The 17,924-nt window shown below is 38.6% G+C and overlaps 1 protein-coding gene across 1 annotated transcript in view; it reads left to right on the top strand.

Moving 5' to 3' along the window:
• Nucleotides 1–17,924, top strand: part of OTOGL (otogelin like) — a 173,140-nt gene that overhangs the window by 136,050 nt on the left and 19,166 nt on the right. Inside the window, exons 42-51 of the mRNA XM_043447277.1 lie at nucleotides 12–201; nucleotides 2,488–2,702; nucleotides 8,703–8,844; nucleotides 11,598–11,783; nucleotides 13,199–13,411; nucleotides 13,876–13,980; nucleotides 14,597–14,704; nucleotides 16,077–16,178; nucleotides 17,025–17,129; nucleotides 17,215–17,255. Coding sequence (XP_043303212.1) covers nucleotides 12–201; nucleotides 2,488–2,702; nucleotides 8,703–8,844; nucleotides 11,598–11,783; nucleotides 13,199–13,411; nucleotides 13,876–13,980; nucleotides 14,597–14,704; nucleotides 16,077–16,178; nucleotides 17,025–17,129; nucleotides 17,215–17,255 — 1,407 coding nt within the window. The remainder of the gene's footprint in view (nucleotides 1–11; nucleotides 202–2,487; nucleotides 2,703–8,702; nucleotides 8,845–11,597; nucleotides 11,784–13,198; nucleotides 13,412–13,875; nucleotides 13,981–14,596; nucleotides 14,705–16,076; nucleotides 16,179–17,024; nucleotides 17,130–17,214; nucleotides 17,256–17,924) is intronic.

Raw genomic sequence — 17,924 nt, 5'->3', positions numbered from 1 at the left:
TGTAATTTTAGGTAGAAGTGGATTCTGTTGTCGTGCCTTTGCCCTTTTCAAATCAAGATCTGTCCATAGAGGATTCTGGTTCAATGTATGTGATTACTACTCCAGCTGGACTAATCATAAAGTGGACTCATCTTACGGGGATCGTAGACATTCATTTTGGCTCTCAATTTAACTTGTCATCCTACACAGAAGGACTCTGTGGTGAGCACTGCTTTTCAAATATCTCCTTCTTCTTTTTTTTCTGTTCACATTACACAGCTTTGACCCCTCATTCCCTGCTTTGTTTGGATTGGAGAGATGTTACTAACTCTCAGTACCTCACCTAAATACTGAAGGAAACAGTCTTTCTGTAAATGGAAAGGAAGAAACAAGATAATACTGTTCAACTTGGGTGTTTTTAAGAGATACATCCTTACCACTATTGCTACAATACTGTTTGCATTCCTACTGTCTCATCTTTATTAAGCATTAATGAAGTGTCAGGTATTATTTTACAAACTTTAACTCATTCTATTCTAGCAGTAGCCCTAATAAGTAGTCACCAGTGTTAATTTATAAGTGATAAAAATGAGGCATAGAATAATTAAAAACTTAACTTTGTTTCTTAGTTACTTTTTAAAGTTTGAAATCAAAGAAAGCTTAGTTAAGTCATCTTGAAAGGTATGTTCACAGAACACAATGTTCTGAATATTAGTCCCAGTTTTGTTATGAAGTGTAAAGCCTAGATGTACCTTTACACTTAGGTTTCATATCACAATATATTATATAGATACATAGTTACAAGCCAAAGGAAACAAATCAGAAATATCTCTAGGTATGTTAAAAAAAAAAAATTCTGACTGGTGTCTGCTAGGCTATCCCCTTTACAGATGTTTAAGTGAACATCAGTTTCCTTATCTTTTAAATGAGAATAGTAAAATCTACCTTCAAGATTGTTAGAATTGAATGTGAAAGTTAATGTAAAACTCTGAAGACATTGTTTAATGAAGTCAATAAATATTAGCTTAGCATAAGTATACCTATTTTAAGCTCACTAAATATTAATTGAGTAAAACTTTATGAATGAGTTTCTGAGTATCTGACCTTATGCTTGATTCTGACGACTCAAAAGAAAGAGACCAGGTCCTTGCTCTCAACAAACTGCCTGAAATACCCAAATTTCTTCTTCAAGAAATGTAAAGCCTTTAGTGGAAATTTTGGCTAAAATGGTTGATAATGTCCTTGCCTGCTTAGAGCATGCCAAACGTAGCCCAACCTTCTCTGGTGACTTAAGTTATCGTTGTGAATATAGTTATTGAGTATGCATTGTATTGTGTGTACATAAAAATTCAATAGGTATTACTGAATAATAACTCAGAGACATTGGGAATGCATATTTTTTCTGATTTATCACTTCTGTGTGCTGTGACTTCTGTTTGATTTTCATGTTTGTTTTCTTTTACTGTCAGCTCGTGCTTTTATGGAGACAGTATGCTAACTGAAGTCTTAACTAATCACTACAGAGAAGGGGCTAGGGTCCCCTTTTTGCTAACAAAGGTCACCCTCCAAACTTCTACAGTGGGAGAGCGGTGGTTTGTTTAAAGAAAAGCAGGATGCTGGCTGACAGAGTTGTAGTGACCCAAATTGAGCATGGACACCGGAATGGGAGGTCTATATTGACAACTTGTTCTACAAAGAAATGTGAGGTCTGCAGGCGTGGTGGCTGCAGGGGCAATGAAAACGTATTTTTACTAGCAATTACCTTTCCCCAGGAGAGTTTAGACTTTTAAAATGGCTGTTTTACAGTATAGTTGACTTAACTTGAGGTATTTTAATTTTTGTTTGTTTTGGTTATTTATTGATGTATTTTTCACCGTATTCAGTCTCCTGTATATTTACAGGTGTGGGGCAACTATGGCAGCAGAAACCCTTATTGATCTTGATATAACTGCTTGAGGATTAAGATTTGATACTTGTAAAAAATGTTTAACTCATATCTTTTATAGCTAGGAGTCCTAGAAATTAAGAAAAACTTATATCTTAAAGTAGAGAGGAATTCAGGTAAGGTAAGATCAGGATCTAGGTTCATTTCTCTCTACTTCCCTTGGCTTTGCACTTGACTAGGTAAAAAGTAAGTTATGCCTGCTAGTTTGGGGAATACCTCATCAGATTTAAGAACTACTTCTTAAATTAGGAGATAGTGGATAGTGAAAGAGCACTGAGACAGGATCAATCTTCTCTTTGTTCTCCTATGATCTTTTCACAAATCTTGACTTCTAGGATCATGGTTTCTTTCTTACCTGGTTAAGGAAGCTCTACACTATTTAGTCCATGTGTAATTTTTTTTAAAAAATCTATTAACATTAGAGTCAAAGGACATAAATTTGGTACTTGATTCAGTAAATTACTTATTCATTTTAAAGCAGTTATTTGAGCTGATTTATTTCTGCTGGCTATATTAGGTTAAAGTGAAAAGAATTTTCTTTTAAATGTCACACATCTTTTTAGGAAATTGCAATGAAGATCCAGATGACGATCTAAGGATGCAAAATGGCACAATCATTACAAATATGGAAGACATAGAATTGTTTATTGAGAGCTGGGAAATTGAGAAATCATTTGAAGTAACAACAAGAAGGCCTGTGAGAAACTGTACTGAGCATGACTGTAGTCACTGCCTTGAGTTATTAAATAGAAGAGTTTTCATCCCATGCCATGATAAAGTAAGCTGAAAGCAACCATAAATCAGAACTGCTGTGTTAGACATGTTGAGAGTAAAAGCCAATAAATTCTTGTTCTTGCCATGATGTTCTTCCACTAAGAATAGTTTATCCCCAGGGGAATTCAAAATCATTTACTGTTTATTGACTTACAGAACAGGAAGAATAACTTAACTTTTCCCCCATGTATTTTTATGAACTGTATCTCCAGCTTTCAAGAAAAATGAAACTTTGTCCTATGAATAAATTCCCATAGAGGGAAGAGATGAATACTACTAGATAACTCAGCATAAAGCCCAAGACAGTGAGGCTTCAGTCAGCTGTCAGGTGTATGGCCTCTCAGGCGTGTGCTTATAATAGAATCTGCCACATGGTCAATCTAATTGTTCTCTCTTAGTCTCTGACTTCCTGACTTTAGGTGACTGGTAGATATTTACACAACCCGTATTGTTTAAAAAAAGGATCCATTGTTAGAAACAAAGGACAAGCAGATACAGCATCTCATGAATCATTAAATGAAACGTTTGTGAGTATCAGGCACCTGCTAGGCGCTGTGATAAACTCCTGTGATGCAAAGATGAGTCAGACCCTCTCCTCACTCTCCAGAAGTCTGGAAGGAAGGCAAGTCCGTGAACAGATTCATCACAGACACACTGCGGAGATGAATAGGAGCCCACGTTAGAAGCCTTCCCAGAGTTTCAGACATTTGAATTATGTGGAAGGATGTTTGCCAGGAGAGAAGAGGGAGGAGGGGAGACCGAGGCAAAGGAAACAATACGACAGGAGCTGGGTTGCTAGAAATGACTGTATTAGGAAAACATTGAATTAGCTTAATGCAAGACCACGGGGAGGAGTCTGGGAAGGAGAGTGAGTGACCTGTCCAAGCAGAAGGACTTCACTCTGCAGGATCTTCCATGCTCCTCCACTGATTGTGGATGCCATAGACCTCAGCCTGTCCTGTGAGTTTTCTGAGGGAAAAGGCAAAGGATGTGAAGTCATGGGATAAAAATGGTGTATCTTTCCGGGGCTTCAGTTTTACTCAGAGATTTGCAGGCAAATACATTTTAAATGTTTATGTTTTAAAGTGCATGTGTATAAAAATGAAAAAAAATTGCAAATAATTTTAAACTCATTTCAGTGCCATTGTCATCTATCTTTTTAAAGCGTAACAACTTTCAAAAATTGCTTTTTTAACTGGGAACTTATAAGATTGATTATTAAATCAGGAGACTTTTCAGCTTGACTATTCAAGGCATAGTGAAGCAACACAGGATGCCATTTAATCTGTGATAGTCCCAGCTTTCCCTTCAGATCGTCCCGGTGAATTTGACGGCAAAAGAAGGGGTACTGTTTATTTAGTTTTCCTACTTCTAATATTCATCCTCGTTTGCAAATGTCCACATAGTAGGCAGATGATCTTTTGAAAATGGAAACATGATTGGATTATTTCTCTACCTAAAATCCTTCGGGGTCTTTCACTTACTTTTAGAATACATTCTTAACTTCTCGTCAGGGCTTATAATTTCCTTTGTGCTTTGGCCGGCCTTCTTTTCCAGCTTCCTCTTGTCTACATTTTTCTGGTTGTCTAAGGTCCAGGCATTTCAGTCTCCTTTCCGTTGTTTCACTATTTCGAGATTTTCCTGTGAATGGGCTTTTGTGCCTACAGTGTCCTAAGCTGGAACACTGCTCTCCTCTGATCTCTTTAAGCATGGTGACTCCTCTTGGTTCTATATAGAGGCTTTGACTGTGAGATCCACAAGAACAGGTTTGTTTTAGTCACCTTTATATAACTTATGCATAGTAGGGTGCCTGATATGTAGTTAGGTGCCCAATAAATTGTGGAAGGATGCATAACTGAGTGGATGAATGGAGGATACAGGAGAATCAGCTGTTGTGGGGTTAGTAGAGAAAGGATACAATTTTATTATTGAACAAATTAAGTCATGTGGGACTTGAAGGCTAAAATGCCCAGAAAAATTTTGAAGCCATTCTAGATCTCAGAAGAGACTAGTTGAATCCAGAGATCAGATTTGGGGAGTTAGTATAGGGAGTTTCTAAAATAACAATAACTCATGTATGATGTGCCAGGGTCTGCTCTGAACACTTTCCAAATATTAGCTCACAGCAGTCTTAAGTAGTAGTAGGGTTTTTATTAACTCTATTTAACTTATGAAGAAACTGAAGTGAAGATGTAAATGCCCAGGATGGTGGTAGAAACTTGGGAAATGAATGAGCCCAGGAAGAACATTTGTAGTGAGTAGACAGGGCTGTGGAATAAAGTATTAAGTTGCTCAGCCGTGTCTGACTCTTTGCAACCCCCACGGACAGTAGCCTGCCAGGTTCCCCTGTCCATGGGATCCTCCAGGCGAGAATACTGGAGTGGGTTGCCATTTCCTCCTCCAGGGGATCTTCCTGACCCAGGGATTGAACTCGCATCCCCCACACTGCATGGAAAAAGGGTCCAGACAAATATTCAGAATGAGGCAGGAAGAGAAGGCAACAATGAACAGACGAAAAGGCCCCAGAGTGTGGTGCTGTCAGAGTCAAAGGAGAGGGTCAAGAAACAGGGGGGCGTGCATGGCATCATAGGCTTCTGGGAGGCTGAGGGGGTTTGCAATATCAGTGTCCCTGGATTTGGCAAGTAGGGGGCCTCTTGATGATCAAAGCAAGTATTCCATGCTAAATGAAATGTTTGGAAACTGAGGAGATTCAATAGTTGAGACTAAAAAGGAGGTAATGTCTTAGTTTTCATAGATATGGACCTTGGAGAAGAAATAATGGCATATGAAAAGTATCAAGTATTTTTACCTGATACTTTGCCCTGTCCAAATAGAGCATCTGAATATAGATGCTCAATATGTTTGCTGAATAAATGAGTAGAAAATAATGCAGTAAATATTGTTACAAGTTAAATTATTTAGATTTCAGTTATCTCTAGGTCAAAACGAAATATAATCTGTAGAAAAAAATGAGTTCCTAATTAAGTTGAGGCATGATAAATTATGCAAATTGTTTGACCAATGTTCAATATTAGTCCATAATTTTTGGAGAAGCTTTTATAATCTCACTTAATGAGCAATGCCATCTAAGAAAGCTGTCAAAAAAGTGAAAGTGTTAGTCACTCAGTTGCATCCAACTTTTTGTGACACCATGAATTGTAGCCTGCCCTGCCCCTCTGTCCATGGGTTTCTCCGGGCAAGAATATAGGAGAAGGTAGCCATTCGTTTCTCCAGGGAATCTTCCCGACACAGGGATCGAACTCGGGCCCCTTGCATTGAGGGCGATTCTCCACTGTGTGAGCCACCAGGAGAGAAAGCTGTTGGAGCTTTTAATGTTACATATAATGGGTCAAAGTCTTATTCAGTACATAAAAAAGAGGATATAATCCAAAATGTAATATCAGAAATAGATTTTTGCTAGGACCACATACTCAATTTCTTTTCCATCTTTGTAAAATAGGTTTATTTGTAACATAAACAATTTTGTAAAATAGACAACATTTGGGGTTTCCCAGGTGGCACTAATGGTAAAGAACCCGCCTGCCAGTGTAGGAGGCGTAAGAGACACAGGTTCGATCGCTGGGTCAGGAAGGTCCCCTGGAGAAGGCACGGCAGCCCACTCCAGTGTCCTTGCCTGGGGAATCCCAGGCACAGAGGAGCCTGGTGGGCTACAGTCCATAGGGTCTCAAAGAAGTAACTTAGCATGCACAGACAACATTTATCTTATCTAAACTGTGGGTTTAAACAATTATAAATTCAGAAGTGACATCTAATATTGTGAAAATTTAAAGCTCTAAGGCAAAGAGGAACTGTTATGAATACTGACTTGCTACTACCTTTTGATTCTCCGAATAGTTTTAGTCTTGGAGAATCAAAAATCAATCTAGCTGAGGGCCTTCAGTTCAGTTCAGTTCAGTCACTCAGTCATGTCTGACTCTTTGCAACCCCATGGATGGCAGCACACAAGGCTTTCCTGTCCATCACCAACTCCCAGAGCCTAGTCAAACTCATGTGCATCATGTCAGTGATGCCATCCAGCCTTCTCGTTCTCTGTCATCCCCTTTTCCTCCCTCCTTCAATCTTTCCCAGCAGCAGGGTCTTTTCCAACGAGTCAGTTCTTCTCATCAGGTGGCCAAAGTATTGGAGTTTCAGCTTCAGCATCAGTCCTTCCAGTGAATATTCAGGGCTGATTTCCTTTAAGATTGACTGGTTGGATCTCCTTGCAGTCCAAGGGACTCTTGAGAGTCTTCTCCAACACCACAGTTCAAAAGCACCAATTCTTCAGTGCTCAGCTTTCTTTATAGTCCAACTCTCACATCCATACATGACCACTGGAAAAACCAAGGCTTTGACTAGATGGAACTTTGCTGGTAAAGTACTATCTCTGCTTTTTCATATGCCATGTAGGTTGGTCATAGCTTTCCTTCCAAGGAGTAAGCATCTTTAAATTTCATGGCGGCAGTCACCATCTGCAGTGATTTTGGAGCCCCCCAAAATAAAGTCTGTCACTGTTTCCATTGTCTCCCCATCTATTTACCATGAGACGATGGAACTGGATGCCATGATCTTAGTTTTCTGAATGTTGAGTTTTAAGCCAACTTTTTCACTCTCCTCTTTCACTTTCATCAAGAGGGCCTTTGGTTCTTCTTCTGCCATAAGTGTGGTGTCATCTGCATATCTGAGGTTACTGATATTTCTCCCAGCAATCTTGATTCAGCTTGTGCTTCATTCAGCTCAGGGTTTCTTATGATGTACTCAGAACATAAGTTAAATAAGCAGGGTAACAATATACAGCCTTGATGTACTTCTTTCCCTATTTGGAACCAGTCTGTTGTTCCACGTCCAGATCTAACTGTTGCTTCTTGACCTGCACAAAGATTTCTCAGGAGACAGGTAAAATGGTCTGGTATTCCCATTTCTTTAGAATTTTCAACAGTTTGTTGTGATCCACACAGTCAAAGGCTTTGGCGTAGTCAATAAAGCAGAAGTAGATGCTTTTCTGGAACTCTCTTGCTTTTTCGATGATCCAACAGATGTTGGCAATTTGATCTCTGGTCCCTCTGCCTTTTTTAAATCCAGCTTGAACATCTGGAAGTTTATGGTTCACATATTGTTGAAGCCTGGCTTGGAGAATTTTGAGCATTCCTTTGCTAGCATGTGAGATGAGTGCAATTGTGTGGTAGTTTGAACATTCTCTGGCATTGCCTTTCTTTGGGATTGGAATGAAAAATGCCTTTTTCCAGTCCTGTGGCCACTGCTGAGTTTTCCAAATTTGCTGAAATATTGAGTGCAGCACTCTCACAGCGTCATCTTTTAGGATTTGAAATAGCTCAACTGGAATTCCATCACCTCCACTAGCTTTGTTTGTAGTGATGCTTCCTAAGGCCCACTTGACTCCACATTCCAGGATGTCTGGCTCTAGGTGAGTGATCACACCATTGTGATTATCTGGGTTGTGAAGATCTTTTATGTACAGTTCTTCTGTGTATTCTTGCCACCTCTTCTTAATATCTTCTGCTTCTGTTAGGTCCATACCGTTTCTGTCCTTTATTGTGCCCATCTTTGCATGAAATGTTCCCTTGGTATCTCTCATTTTCTAGCAGAGATCTCTAGTCTTTCCCATTTGATTATTTTCCTCTATTTTTTTGCTTTGGTCACTGAGGAAGGTTTTCTTATCTCTCTTTGCTATTTTTTGGAACTCCACATTCGAATGGGTATATCTTTCCTTTTCTCCCTTGCCTTTAGCTTCTCTTCTTTTCTGAGCTATTTGTAAGGCCTCCTCAGACAACCATTTTTCTTTTTGCATTTCTTTTTCTTGGGGATGGTCTTGATCCCTGTCTCCTGTACAATGTCATGAACCTCTGTCCATAGCTCTTCAGGCACTTCATCAGATATAATCCCATGAATCTATTTGTCACTTCCACTGTATAATCCTAAGGGATTTGATTTAGGTCATCACATACATAAAATAACATAACTTATCCAGGCCACAATGTGTCTCTAGGTTTCACCACAAGACTTTTGTGAAAAGATGTGGATCAATTATACCTATTTTTGGAACTATGAATGTGATGCCATTTCTGCATATGTGGCTGTATGCAACAAGTTTGACATTTGTATTCCATGGAGAACAGCTGATTACTGCTGTAAGTAGTACACTGCAAACTGTATTTTCCAACAATCAAATAACATTTCAGTTTTTTTGTGTGTGTGTCTTTCTTTTTATTTTCATCACAAAATAATTTTGTAAGAATAAAATGAATGTAAATGTAACCTATAGTTAGGGGTCATCACTCCCCCTTAAGCACCTTTTGTTTTTATCCTGGTATAAATTTAAAGTAAGGGGGAGGATCAAGAAGATGGCGTAGCAAGACCCTGAATTCCCCTCCTCCAACAGACATACCAAAATTACAGTTACTTACAGATGAACTATCTATACGACTGACCTGAAGACTAGCAGAAAAGATATTTCACAGATAAAGAGATAAGAAAAGAACACCACCAGAATGGGTGGGAGAAGCAGCGATACAGTATGGTCAGGACCCACACCCCTTGGTCTGTGACCCACGAACAGAAGGTGTACACCACTGTAGACCTCCTTCTTAGGAAGAGAGAAGTCTGATTCCCACATTGGCCTCCCTAGCCTAGAAGTCCTGCACCAGGAAGACGAGTCCCCAGAACTTCTGGCTTTGAAAACCAGTAGTACTCTTGGCTAGAAAATCCCATGGATGGATGGAGGAGCCTGGTAGGCTGCGGTCCATGGGGTCGCTAAGAGTCGGACATGACTGAGCAACTTCACTTTCACTTTTCAGTTTCATGCATTGGAGAAGGAAATGGCAACCCACTCCAGTGTTCTTGCCTGGAGAATCCCAGGGACAGGGGAGCCTGGTGGGCTGCCGTCTAAGGGGTCGCACAGAGTCAGACACGACTGAAGTGACAGCAGCAGCAGCAGGGCTTATGCTGGGGAAAGCTGGAGACCTATAGGAAACAGAGACTCTGCCCTTAAAGGAAATGCACAAAATCGCCTGTGCTCCCAGTCCCAGAGCAGACGAAGTAGTCTGAAAGGACCCTGGGTCAGAACGACTTGCTGGTCTTGGAGAGCCTCCAGGAGAGGCAGGAGGCACCCAGGACTCCCCTGGGGATGGAGATGCTGACAGCATCCATTTCGGGAGCAGATTCTGTGATCACACTGGCACTGGCAAAAGACTGTTTTGGAATCCTTCCCTCGTCTGTTAGTTCCAGAAGCTTATCTGCCCTCCAGTGAGCCAGACCCAGCCTCAAGCCTTTCAGGATCTGCAGACAGCCATGCAGAAAGGCTGCCCCAGCCTCCGGGGTCCCCCAGACACTGTAGCATTGCAGCTTCCTGGCCACGGGCCAGCCTGGCCCACCAGGGCACCCACGGTAGCTGGCGCTGCCACCGCTGTGCGTGCACACGGGCTACTTAGGGGGCGCTCCTAGAGCACAGAGCTCTAAAGACCAGAGAGAAGCGTGCCCTCATAACAAAAACCAGAAAAGGACACCAAAGAAAAGAAAATTACAGATCAATATCACTGATGAACATGGATACAAAAGCCCTCAACAAAACATCAGCAAACTGAATTCAGCAAAACATTAAAAGAATCATGCATTCTGATGAAGGGATTTACCCTAGGGATGCCAGGGATGCTTCAGCATCTGCAATCAATCATTGTGATAAGCCACATTGCCCAACTGAAGAGTAAAAATCATCTCCATGGTTTAAAAAAAGATGTTTTTGACAAAATTCAACCTCCACTGATGATAAAACTCTCTCAACAAGCCGGGTACAGAGGGAACATAGCTCAATGTAATAAAGACCGTATTTGACAAAACTACACCCAGCATCATATTCAACAGTGAAACCTTTTCATCTCTCCCCTCCCCAGATAGAATAAAATACATAGAAAAAGAATCTATTGGAGCCTCTAGTTCCATGATTCCACTTCAGAAATAAGGCAGCTCCTGTTGTCCTCTCCCCAGGCTCTCCTCTCCCCGCAGACCCAGTTCTTGTTCAGTCGCTCAGCCGTGTCTGACTCTTTGTGACCCCATGGACTGTGGCATGCCAGGCTTCCCTGTCCATCACCAACGCCAGGAGCTTGCTCAAACTCATGTCCATCAAGTCGGTGATGCTATCTGACCATCTTGTCCTCTGTCGTCCCCTTCTCCTCCTGCCTTCAGTTTTCCCCAGGATCAGGGTATTTTCCCCCAGAGGTAATCACTATTCAAGAGTGGGGTTGCTTGATTCGTTGGGAACATATGACATCTTCAGTATCACTAGATTGTGAAATTATTCTCTGCTAGTATCTTACTGGTTTACGCCCCCGCCCTCTGCATGCTCATTTTTTTATGAGTATGGCTTTTTAAGATCACATGAAAGCACCATGAATTCTCTGAAACATCATTTAGAAACTGCTCAGCAACAGTAGTTTCTTTTGACAGTGAAGGATTAAGCCTAAACCTGTGGCATTTTTCTTTTTTAGGGCTTGGTTGAGTTGCATAGTTAAGACATATTTCTGTTCTTATTCTGAGTGGACCGCTGGATCTCTTCCCACTGCACAGAGCAGTAACTTCATAATGGTTGACTCTATATTTATGCCAACCAAAGTTGGGCTGCCTATTGGTAGTATTTATTTGATATAAATCAGATGAACTTTCCCCACTGTGACATAATACCAGCTGGACACCTGGAAGATGCTCAAAAGTACTCACTGATTGTTTTGTTTCTAATTTATGGTTACATAATGCTGAAAAATGGATTTGGAAGAGGCTGAGAGTGTGCAAAAATTTACTTTCAGAGACAAAAACTGACATTTCTTCCTCTTACTAGAATTCAAGTAGGTCACTTTCATCATTACCAAATTCTGTCCTTGGTTATTCATAGCTCTGACTTGTCCAGAGGGGAAGGAATATCAACCCTGTGTGAGACCTTGTGAAGCAAGAACATGTCTGAACAGATGGTTCTATGAACATTCTTCATGTTTGAATTTAAGAGAAGACTGTGTGTGCAAAAATGGAACCATTCTTCACAGGCCAGATTCAACCCAATGTATTCCAGAGAAAGAATGTGGTAAGCAGAAAAGTAAAACAACACTTTAGGGACCCAGGAAATAAACAAATAAGACACTTTAGACTTTTTTTAAATCTTGGAGAAATGTGCTGAGAAGGATTCATCAAAGTTCACCTAAGTGTTGGAAAGAAAATGAGTATGTTGTTCGATTGTAATATGATTTCAATCAAAGTTGCCAAAATTGGGGGATTCAGTGGTAATATGTTTTATTTCTACTTATGCCTATAATAACCAGAAAAGAATAAGGCAAATTAAGAATGAAGAGAACAGTATGTGGACTCAATTGAAATTCCAGTTATTTCATGTATTAATGATTCTGCTTTACATGAGCCTGAAATTGCGCATCTGCAAAATGTGGAAAGTAATAGGACTTATACCACAAGGTTAGTGTGAGGATACACAAAAAAATCGAAGGAATTTTGCAACAGTGCCTAGAGAACAATAAGCACTCAAGAAGTTTCAGAAAGTGCTATTATCTGAGAGAAAACATCCAGTATTTCTGCTTTCATTTTCAACCCATTTTATTGTGACACATAGTCTCTAAGATCGTTGTGGATTTGAAAAGTGCAAAATTGAGAAAACTGCCATACAGCACTTTTTATCTATCACAAGAATCATTGTTATGGTCAAAAGTAGAGAATAATTAAAGGGAAAGGCAAGTAGAATCAAAATGCATATAAAGTTTCAGAAACAAGTTTGTATTTGCCATTGAGAGAATATTTGTGGAAGAATTTGAGAATACACAGGCACGCTTATATATTTTTTTAGGGGCCTGAGAGATTGGTTTGGTCATAAATAAAGAAAAGTTCATTGGAAGCTTGGAATATGGTGGTCACTTCATTTATCTTTATTATCCTTAAAGAACTACTAAAGGGCAATATTTGTCATTAAGTAAAATGTTCATAATAAAATGAACAGAATCATTAAACAATATTTGCTTGACTGCCTACTTTTCACATTTAGATTTTAAAGCTGGAATCTTTTGAATTTTGATTAACAAACATGTTAATGTGAGGTAGAGACTACCTTATTTTCTAATACTACTCAGTTTTTATAGTTAATATTTTAAAGCTAATTTAAATTTATGTTACTGAGTTTGTTTAAGTTAAATAAATTGTACTAGCAAGACTTAAAATGAATACAAAATAATTAACAGATCATCTTATTTGTAGAAGAGGTCACACAAATTTACAGATAGTTGTAGAAGGGAAAAATATTTTCCATGGACTACAAAAAGTTCATTAAAGAAAAATGTAAGCTAGTAGTTGATGAACAAAAAGAAGAAGCTGCGAAAAGGTAGATAACATGACAGGTTATCTGTGCCCCTGGACCAAGTCACAGTCTGAAATCAAAACATCACAGCTTGATTTATTTTCATGCCCAAGTCCTAAGTGATATAACATTGTCTTTTTAAGCATGCACTGACAGTGAAGACCAGCCTCGAACTGCTGGTGAAGTTTGGAATGGGGGCATTGACGAATGTGCCCTGTACAAATGTTTCGCGAATGGAAGCATTATTCCCGTAGAACCTGACTGTGATGAACAGCCCTCGCCAATTTGTGAACGAGAAGCTGAAGTTGTCCTGGGCTTCGTTGATAGGTGGACCTGCTGTTCAAAGGAAGTTTGCAGTATGTATGCAGGCTGAAGCCTTATAGCCTATTAATGCCACAAAATATGTTGATATTCTTTGAGAAAAAACAGGGCATGTATGATGCTTGGTGTTAAAAAAAAATGTCCAGGGTTAAAGTAACTATTGCCATAAATTACACTTTCTCAAAGCAACTTTTACCTCATTATAGTTTTGTTGATTTTGCAAACGGACATGCAAAACTCTAGCTATTATAAATTAATAACATTCTGAAAGACATGACAAGAAAAGGGTCTGGGAGTCTTTGACTTATGATAACCAGGGTCAAAGACAATAATCGGTAACCTTAAATCTGCTGCCTTTTCACATATGACCATTCTGTGAGCTGAATGGGTTTAATTGCAGTGTAAAAACATGATAATGAGAATCCTTTTCCTGCTTTAAGTTAGAACCTCAGGATTTTAGTTGTGTACACAATTTTTTTATATTTCTGATTATTTCCAGGATGTGACATGACTTTGTGTGAAACTGCCATTCCAACATGTACAAATAGTCAAAAACTGGTTGTTGGCCATAGCCCCATTTCTTGCTGTCCACAGTACCAATGTGGTGAGTAATGAACTAGGAAAAGTGAGATTCATTGTTCACTCAGAGTAGTGGATTAGATTCTCATTTTTCTGTCTACAAAAAAATTTATCAAACATTGTTTGCAGAACTGTCTTGCTAAAGGTAGTTTTTTTTTAAACCTATGACTTCTTTGTAAATATGTATATATATGAACTTTAATTATATTTATTATATATATTATATATGTATGAGTTCACTTTAGAGATCTTAATTTTAGTATAAATATGTATTTTAAGTGTATACATTTGTATGTTTTAAATATAAAAAATCTGCTATTTCCTATATATTTCTGCTGAGATTTTATAGCAGTATATATACATATATATATACACAAACACATACATGTATATAGATGATTAATCATGTATATATGATTAAGATAAAGTATATATATATTTTAAATGTATATTTACATATATTTTTATGTAAAATACTTATTTTTTATATTAATAACCTGCTATTGCCTATATATTTCTTCTAAGATTAAGATTTTTTTAAATGAACTAATTATTACTAAATTCAAAGAGAAATGAACCACACTATTTCGTTTATTCATCTTACTCTATATAAATTTCCAAATAACTTTGTGTTTTTGCAGAATGTGACCCACTCAAATGCCCCACAATTTCAATACCAGAATGCAGAGAAGATCAATTCATGATTCAGGTTCAAGAGGAAGAGACTTGCTGCTTTTCTCCTCTCTGTGGTAAGTATTTTGTGAGATAATTTCTTGGAAGAAGAGGAAAGATCACAGGAAAATCTCTTATATGATGTGAATTTCATGGAACTCATGGTAATCAATATTCTGCCAATATACTCATAAAATTCAACTAGATTAGAGTGGTAGAAAAAAAAGATATAGCATTTTAAATGATTATTGACAATTATTACAATTAGTACTACTTGTCCCTATTGACAGAGACTATGTATATAAGTCAAAACCTAATCAAAGATAATATAATCAATTAAAAAATAAAGCTACCACATAGTTCTTTTTAGAGAAAAAATTTAGTCCTGACTTTCCTGAAGAACGTAAATAAAGGACTCTACTATGCAGGGTAGCTCTTTAAAACTTCATCTGCTGTATAGGATATGTATAAGCACAATGTATAAGCACAATGATCTCAAAAGAGAAATGAAAGGTGTCTAGAAAAGGACTATATTTGGTGCTGTATATTCTGTCTGATGAACTGGGCTTTCAAACATAAATAGTTCTCTCTTTTTCATTTCATTGGGGAATTATCATGTCAAAGACTGGTGATTAATGTAGGTTTCAGATGAACCCATGTAGATCACAGCACTTCTTTGTGTATAATTTAAGTTTCTTTGCAATGACAACTGATTGATTCTGCATAGCCTACACACAACCAATTATTGGGAGAATTGGGGGATCAAGATTTTGTAGGATTGAGATGAAGCAGAACAGCCAAACCCTGGGAAGGAGAGAAACCAGCTTCTCTAGGTGGCAGTCACTAATGACTGAGTCGGCCACATCCATTTATTTCCTGTCTTGATGTGCCTCTATGACTCAAATGATATAGAAAGATATTCTGACTCATCTAAAGTGGGTTTTTCCTACGCAAAGACTGATAAGAATGAGGCACCTTTATTAAGAGTCACTCCAAGACTGTGTGGTTGGGGCATTTCCTCAAATTCATTGAGAGTTATCATCAAAGTTGGAAGAAGGATACTAAGAGTTCAGAAGAACATGTGCCTACTATATTGTTCGTCCATAAATTGGAGTAATCAAGAGTAGTGAATTAAGAAAAGTTAAGTAAATCAATGGTATTTTGATCCTAGTAAGAACAAATTACTCCTGAGATTTCAATGTCCTGTACTCTGGTAAGATGGTTCTTCTTATATCATGGTGCTTGGGAAAGTATAAAATAATACATTCAGATAGTATTATTTTTATAACCAAATAAGGAGATCTGTTTTTTAAATCCTTATTTTCCTTGTTTCCTGTTAAGTTTTATATAATGTATTTTATTTTGACTTTATATGTGTACAGTCATTTGACCTTCTAACTAGTTTGGTTTTAGCTCAACCATGACTTTGCCTTTTTGTTTCATCTTTAGTTTGCAAACCTTGCACTGAACCTATTCCACTGTGTACTGACGGAGAATTTCTCACTGTGGATCTTAATACTACACACTTCTGTTGTCCTCAATATTACTGTGGTAAATATATTTTAATTAATTAAAACTATTTAGATATGTTTGGCATTTAAGAAATCCAGTGCCTCTTTTTACAATTTTTTTAAAGCTAATTTTTATTTGTTTTGTTTGTTTAGTCTTGGCTGCACTTGGCCTTCATTGCTGCCTGCGGGCTTTCTCTAGTTGTGGCCAGCAAGGGCCGCTCCTCACTGCAGTGCCCGGGCTTCCCACTGGGGTGGCTTCTCCTGTTGCAGAGCATGGACTGTAGGCATGTAGGCTGCATTAGTTGTGGCTCATGGGCTCTAGGGTGTGGGCTTAGTAGTTGTGAGGCTCAGGCTTAGTTGCCCAATGGCACATGGGATCTTCTCGGACCAGGGACCAAACTCATGTCCCCTGCATTGTCAGGCAGATTCTTAACCACGGATCACCAGGGAAGGCTCAGGCCAGTGCATGTTAGTTGTACGGTTATATCAGACCTTAGCTGATTTCTAGTATATTAAATACAGAGTGCTTCTTGGACAATTTTGTTACATCCCCAAAATAGATTAGCTATAAGGTTTCTCCTCATCCTAGACTTTCTAGATTTCCAAATGATTCCATACCCTTTTCACTTCCTTTCTCTTCTTGACCCCTGCCATTTCTCAGGGCTCTTGACCAAAGGAGCATGTCCTAGCTGTACTATTGTCGTATCTGCTTGCGAGTCCTTTGTTCTGTCCTTATCGACACGTTGCAGTTGGGTGGTGGGCGGGCAGCTCTGGGGAGATCCCAGTACATCAGTAATGGCAGTGGATGATAGCTAGTGAATGATAGCTAATGATAGCTAGCATTTAAATGAAGTTAATCTTTACCCATGTTATTTTTTAAATTTAGTGTGTGAGCCAAATCTTTGTCCTATGCCTCTATTCATCTGTGCAGAAGATATGAATCTTGTGAAAGAAAATGTATCTGGTCAATGTTGTCCAACGTGGCATTGTGGTAACTAATTTTTATATTTTAAAGTCTTATTACATTGTATTAGTATATTATGATCAATATAAATATGTTGATTTTTGCCTTTTAGAATGTAGCTGTGAAAATCTTGTTATGCCAACTTGTGAAGTGGTAAGAGCACATATTTTGACTGAATTTTAATATAATATATAAATCAATTTTTTCTTCCTTTATTTCTTTCATTTCTGATTTCTTCTCAGAGTAAATGGAATTATTCTCTTTAAGTTGTAATGAAATAAATTAAAAGAAATCTGCTTTGATATAGGGAGCAGTCAACATTTTATATTTTGTTAGAGATTGGAAGTTCAGTTCAGTTCAGTTCAGTCACTCAGTTGTGTCCGACTCTTTGTGACCCCATGGATGCCAGGCCTCCCTGTCCATCACCAACTCCTGGAGTTTACTCAAACTCATGTCCGTTGAGTCGGCAATGCCATCCAACAATCTTATCCTCTTGTCGTCCCCTTCTCCTCCTGCTTTCATCTTTTCCCAGCAGCCAGGTTCTTTTCCCATTTGTGTCAGTTCTCACACTCAGGGTGGCCAAATATTGAGTTTCAGGCTTCAGCGGTTCAAGTCCTTCCAATGAATACTCAGAAATTTCCGTTGAGGATGTTACTGTTTGGATCTCTTTGCAGGTCCAAGGACTCTCAAAAGCCTTCTCCAACACCGCAATTCAAAAAGCATCAATTCTTTTGGCACTCAACCTTCTTTATAGTCCAATCTCACAACCAACATGACTATTGAAAAACCATAGCTTTGACTAGCTGGACATTTGTTGGCAAA

Source organism: Cervus canadensis, chromosome 25, assembly GCF_019320065.1.
Source record: "Cervus canadensis isolate Bull #8, Minnesota chromosome 25, ASM1932006v1, whole genome shotgun sequence".
In the NCBI taxonomy this organism is placed as follows: Eukaryota; Metazoa; Chordata; class Mammalia; order Artiodactyla; family Cervidae; genus Cervus; species Cervus canadensis.
This window is presented reverse-complemented; position numbering and strand designations above follow the sequence as displayed.